The sequence below is a fragment of the Panicum virgatum genome, chromosome 2N (assembly GCF_016808335.1).
Source record: "Panicum virgatum strain AP13 chromosome 2N, P.virgatum_v5, whole genome shotgun sequence".
NCBI lineage: Eukaryota > Viridiplantae > Streptophyta > Magnoliopsida > Poales > Poaceae > Panicum > Panicum virgatum.
In genome coordinates this window covers 65,048,370-65,054,573 of record NC_053146.1, presented here as the reverse complement: position 1 = coordinate 65,054,573, position 6,204 = coordinate 65,048,370, and the positions used below count along the sequence as shown (strand labels likewise).

Below are 6,204 nucleotides of genomic sequence, written 5' to 3'. Positions count from 1 at the left end.
AAGGAACGCCTCGACCTCCCTCATCGTGTCGATGCCGGCTCCTGCATAGACGTCAGATTTGTTACCGGAGTTTCAGGAGGCACACGCCACACACCTGAATTAAAAATTCAACCTTCAACTATCATAAAAAACTAGATGTATAGGCCACGCATTTACGCGGCTAGTATTGAAAATTCGAAAATTTACATGTCGTTTGTATATACTATTTTTTACCATACATTATCATGTTCATTATCGTAAATTATGTCTTATTGTTGATTAAAACAATTCAAATATGATATAACTGTAATAACAATTTGATTTGTTGAGATTTAATAATATTATGCATATAATTATTTTTATTTTTGTTTTATTTTGATTGATTGTTGTTAGCTTTAGTTTTTTATTAATAGTATATATATGTTTGTAACTGATGCATAGCTAAATGATATTTTATATTTAATTTTTCATAATGGCATTGGTGGGTGATTTTTAATTAGACATAGGGATATTTTAGGCTAATTTTTATCATAATGACAGTGGTGGGTAATTTTATTTTTTTATTTTTCTCCAATTAATGTAGAAATTTCTAGGTCTTGAGAGCGAACGTGGAGGCTCCGTTTGTTGGCCAAATAATAAGATAATAGATTGATTTTCAACATTTAATAACAAAATCAGATAACAAACACCTTATGTGGTTTCAATGGTAGTTTTCTAATTTGTGATAATTAAAAATATTCAAATGTAAACTAAAAATTCATAAGTTATTTATTTTAAATAAAAAATATGAAATGGGTATAAACCGTTTCTAAAAATATAATCTATCTATTGACACTATAGTTGTCAGTTATTCAGATCTAATTTTTTCATATTGATAGTATTTGGTTGCTTGTAGTTATGCCTATTATTTTTTAATAACTAAGGTTCGAGGAATAATAGATATAATACATTTTCAAATTTTTTTGGTACTAGTTACATATTTTTCTGATTTAAAATACATTAGTTTTGATTTTGTAGATCTAATTAGAGTTTTTATTTTTAAAAATATACAAAATCACTTTTAAACCCACCCTAATGACCATTTTTGCCCGGTTTCAATAGTTGGATAGTATCTGTTACCCGGTTCTGTAGATAGTTCGAGGATGTAAACCGAACTTTTTTTCTGTTCGAAATTGGGCCATTCCCTCTCCGTACCTCAAACGTATGAAACAAGGATCGATTTGGAAGATTTTGATGCTCCTTGTACCGTCAGCCCTAGCATGGCGGGCAAGATCTTCTGTTGTACTTCTCCACGTCAGTGACTCAAGTGCAGCAGTAACTACTACAGAGGATCCCTATCCCTGGCATGGAGTAACTTTCTTGCACGGCTGTGCTACAATAGCAAAGCTTGTGAAGTTTCTCTATCGATGTCTCCGCAAAATGGAACGCACTGCGGCACTGGTTTGTGGTTTCGCTCGTTTTGTTTGCCGAAGAGATGCAGACGCTCAAGGAAGCCCGCTGGTGTTCAGTCAGAGAGAAGAAGTTACAGAGAACATACCAATTGGTCCGTGAGAATATGCCTTGAAAGACCATGAATGCGAGGCTCATTCCCATGTCATGGCGTAACTTCCATAGCCGAAGCGTCCTTGTATTTTTTTTCCAACTCATATAATTAATTGCGCCTAAAAGAAAACACATCAATTCTCTGCATCCTTCTAGGATTTAGGGGCTGTTCGGCTGACAATTTCTAGGCTGATTTCGGCTAGTACTGGCTGAACGAGTACAGTGCACAACTGAAAGCCAACATCAGCCGTCCAGCGGCTTCAGCCAACAACAGCCAATTCAATTCAAAAAACTGGTGCCAACTACAGCCAATGCAATTCAACAAATGGCGCCAACTAGAATTCTATTTCAGATTCAAATAGACTCAAACAACATGACCCATCAGTGGTCCCTTCACATACAAACAGTTCCATTACAACCACAGCCATTCCAAGTAATAATTACCACTAAGTACCCAATGGTTAAGGTCTCTACAACCATCTCCTAGATAAATTCCCAATGCATTAGTTAATTAGTTCTCTAAACAACTAATTTGAATTAGTACACACAGTAAGAAGGCAAATTCATCATCCAGCCAAAAGCCATCTTCCACCCTCTTCATTACTAATCAATCACCTAAACAAAATCCAAAAGCCATTTTCAACCTTCGTCATCCAGCAACTCCCTACTCCCCGTCCTCCTAGTCCCTTGCATAAACCATTCATCCGCGCATGTTTACAAATGCATATTAGTATCAACTTAGCCAGTGAAACAAATATTGATACATGAAACAATGGCATGTAAACAAGATTCACATACTTCTTCTCAAGGAGAGGAAGTCCCAGAGTAATCCAATCTCGGACTTCTTCTGTAGTCGCGTCTGGGCTTAACGCCATTGCAAGCACTTGACCCAAACTGCCACCAACACCACGTTGCTTGTACCTCGCTGGACGTTTTGGTCCCTCCAACTCATGCACATAGTTGTGCAGTGCACAGGCAGCCATAACAAGCTGAGATTGCTTTATTAGCGGGTAGTGAGGTATGCCATTCAAGAGTTGCCACTTACTTTTTGCGCACCCAAAAGTACGTTCAATCACGTTTCACAGCCTCGAATGGTACTTGTTGAACAACTCCTGAGCGTGACGAGGCGACCCTTTCTTGAACTCCTTGACATGGTACCTCATACATGGATATGGCGGCATATATCCCTCTCGATTTGCATACCCAGAGTCCACCAAATAATACCGTCCTACACACAAAAACATAAGCTCATATAACATCAGCTTGTACTCACCAACTGCTAACCACACATTATACAACCAGCAAGAATTTTGGCAAACAAACCTTTGGGAGGTTGCGGGAACTTGCCATCCATCAAAGCCTTCTTTTTAAACACCCGCATGTCATTCGCTGATCCCTCCATGCCAACGCCAACGTACGTGAACATCATATTGAAATTACAAACACAAATCACATTTTGGCTTCTCCAGCCATGGCTGTTTGTGAAGTCATCATGAAATGCTTCATCGACACACACTTCAATGTGTGTCCCATCAATGGCTCCTATGCAGCCATCAAATAAAGGTGAATACTCTTTCAACTCATCAGGCACTTCTGCATACGTGCTGTCCCTCGGCCTTAACACATCATCAGCAAATTGCACCATGACGTTGAGCACGGTTGCAATCATCTGGCTGCAAGTTCCTAGCCCCCTTCTAAATCTCTCATGCATTTGCCTCATTGGTTGTCTAGTCCCCACAGCCCAAAGGAACATGCCTAAAGCTTCTTTTGTATGAACATCTGCTAGCATCTGCCAAAACATTTTCTACCCACTGTTGTCCATTGAGGTCCAGCTGAAGGTACACAGGTTGGTATACTAATGGTAGCTGCGGCGGTGCTAACAGCCCGGACATTGCATATCCTACCGCAAGAGCAACATTTGCCACTTCGTTGAAACTGTTCTCACTGGAATTTTCACTTTCTTCTTCATTGCAGTCTATGCTATTGTGCTCCATGCTTGTTCTGGTTTCACAGGAACAAGGCAAGACTCTATTAAAATAATCTACTTACATACTGGCATTCTACCTAAGAGTGCATATTATTAAATTAAGTAACAAACTGCTACTCACCTTGACGACAACACAGGACCAGCCTGGAACTTTCCTTGCCTGCAACCACAGTGGTTGTACCTATTGTCCTCCCTGCAAAACAAAGCAAAACAAAAGAAAAGCAGATATGGGAGAAAAATAAGACAATTACGGGTTATTGGTTTGAAGTAAACAAAGTTCATAGATCGTAAACAAAATAAGCAAATCAAAGTTACCTTGCATGAAAGGACATCACATTTGTCACATGACAGCACCATCAGAGCACTAAAGCACCTATACAAATACAAATGAAACTACACTTAGTATCCATAATTTAAAAGATTAAATAATTTTGATGTGCATTAAAACATGTGTTAATAGGGATTGTAGGAAGAGAGCAGCATCAAGGTTATTACAAACCAAGTCCAACAACTAGAGTTCGAAATTATTACATACATAGTTCGTCACATTACAAACACAGAGAGCGGCCTAGACATTAAACAACTACAGTCCAACAAAAGTACATTCGAAACAAGCACGTTTACTAGCAACCAGGACTACTTCTGGTTCTTATGCTGGATGAGCCATGTCAGCCAAGCAATACGGACTTGTGGGCTTTTATATTGAGGAACTCTCTGTGCGACACAGAGTTCTTGAACAGCTCCAAAGCTGTGAAGTATAGGTCTGAAGGTACTGGGACACCATCGGCTTCTGAGATTTCCATTGCTTCGTCGACTTCTTCCTGCTCACGGGTCCGTTGTCGATCCCGAGAACTACTCCGCGTAGCAATGCTGTCCGAAATCCTTCCTAAAATCTCGCAGCACTTCTTCCTTGGGCTGTCAACCACATGATCACCTCGGGCCCTTTTCGAACCAGAGTGGTAACTGGAAGGTCCGCTGTAATCGTTCTGGCTCATAACATGAGGAGGTGTTTCTGAACCAATGCCACCTCCTGACAAGTAAATGCCTGTGTTGGTGTTCCGGTCGCCAAACAGGGCATGGAGTTCATTCAGGAAAGGCGGTGGGTTGCCACGAGCTGCCGCAGCGTTACTTGTTTCCTACAATGCACAGTGTTTTAGACATGTGTGAGGTAATGGAGCATGAAATAAATTCTAGAATTTGTGATAATAGTTGCAGGACGTACAAAACTTACCCCGGCGTGTGGAGAGTCGTCGTCAATTGGCTGGGAACCATCCTGGGCCATCTAGTAATCTGGATCAGCATCAATGCCGCCCGTTTGGGTGTTCCGACCGAGACCAGTGGCCACTTGTGAGCCCTTCCAAGCTCTATACTTTTGTTTCAGAAAGTCAAATTTGTTGTTTATCTGTTTGCACAAATATTGGGGGAAGTGCGGATAAATGTTGTGCCACCCTTCTCTAGTCAATCCGAACTGGTTCCAGTTGAACTTTTCCTTCTCCTGAATAGCAAGGGTCAACAGAAGTTTCACTTCATGTTCCTCCCAATGGGCATGATCCCTTGGCATCTGTGGGCACATGTAATGGCTAATTTTTGTTTGGGTGCATGCTGACAGTTTAGAGGTAAAAAGCAGAAAACATAACGGCAGTAGTAGAAGACGAAAAGAGACAACGGTAAACTTGCCTTGGTTTCTCGCTTTGCTCGTTTGGCACGGAAGTTGTACTGAGTAGCTTCCGGCGGTGAGCAGGAAGCCGTAGACGAAGGTGCCAGTGTAGAAAACCATAGAAGTCACCGATGGAAACGTGAGGGAATGGTGGACTTCCTGAGGATGGAAGTAAGAAATGAGGTTCAGAGAGATGTGATGGAATTGTACATTACTGGAATTTCAAGGGAGCAGTACAAATTACTGAGATCTTGACGAATAACACAAATGTATTGAAAAGTAATAGTACCAGTCAGCTGTTGACCGATCCAGACTTCAATAAACTGACTAATATCACCCTATTTGATTCTGGCTATCCAATGAGCTGCATGTAATTCTCATGTTTGTTTTTTGTTGTCTTCGTCCAGCAATTAATACAAGTAACACCTTAAACATGACCATATAATCAGATAGCCAATGGTACCATTAGGATCACATGACACCAATGTAATGAGCAAGCTCTCTACATCCAACCAGAGGGGGGCAATTACAGAGCTTTTGAATAAAGGTTTTGAATAAGCAAGCAAGCTTTGCTGGCCACATCGTTGTCCCTGTCCCAACTAACAAACACGAAGGCAGGAACCGTCCCAATAACTCAAGAATCAAATTGATACTCTTAGTATGGGGTGCCATTTCAATCCCAGTCAAGCAACATATTAACACCTGACAATCTGATAATTTTATTATGGGGTGCTCAAATGAAGAGCCCTGGAAGAGCAGTGTACACCTATTTTATAAAGAAAAGGCCCAACTTTGCTGAGCAAGATGAACGAGGTCTCCCAAACTGGTCGGTTCAAACCAGAGATGAAGGAGCAGTAGAAGACGGCGGAACCCTAAACCTATCTGCGTGCACATACGAGAATCGACGGGGACCGCGTGTATGTACCGGATTTGGGGAGGTGCTTGGTGCGCATGCGGAGGGAATAGCTGGATCCGGCAAGAACGACGGACGCGGCAGTGCTCAACCACCAGATCGAGCGATTTCGGGGAGTCGAGGCGG

General features: G+C 41.3%; 2 protein-coding genes across 2 annotated transcripts; both read right to left on the bottom strand.

Annotated features, from left to right (window-relative positions):
• Nucleotides 1–3,248: 3,248 nt before the first annotated feature.
• LOC120662916 lies at nucleotides 3,249–5,359 on the bottom strand. The gene is made up of 4 exons (XM_039941965.1): nucleotides 5,186–5,359; nucleotides 3,824–3,881; nucleotides 3,630–3,701; nucleotides 3,249–3,522 (listed from the first exon to the last, which is right to left on the bottom strand). The coding sequence occupies exons 2-4, from the start codon at nucleotides 3,838–3,840 to the stop codon at nucleotides 3,249–3,251; spliced, it is 363 nt and encodes a 120-aa protein (XP_039797899.1). The 5' UTR covers nucleotides 3,841–3,881; nucleotides 5,186–5,359.
• Nucleotides 3,972–4,935, bottom strand: LOC120658625. The gene is made up of 2 exons (XM_039936896.1): nucleotides 4,740–4,935; nucleotides 3,972–4,644 (listed from the first exon to the last, which is right to left on the bottom strand). The coding sequence occupies exons 1-2, from the start codon at nucleotides 4,788–4,790 to the stop codon at nucleotides 4,177–4,179; spliced, it is 519 nt and encodes a 172-aa protein (XP_039792830.1). The 5' UTR covers nucleotides 4,791–4,935; the 3' UTR covers nucleotides 3,972–4,176.
• Nucleotides 5,360–6,204: the final 845 nt, after the last annotated feature.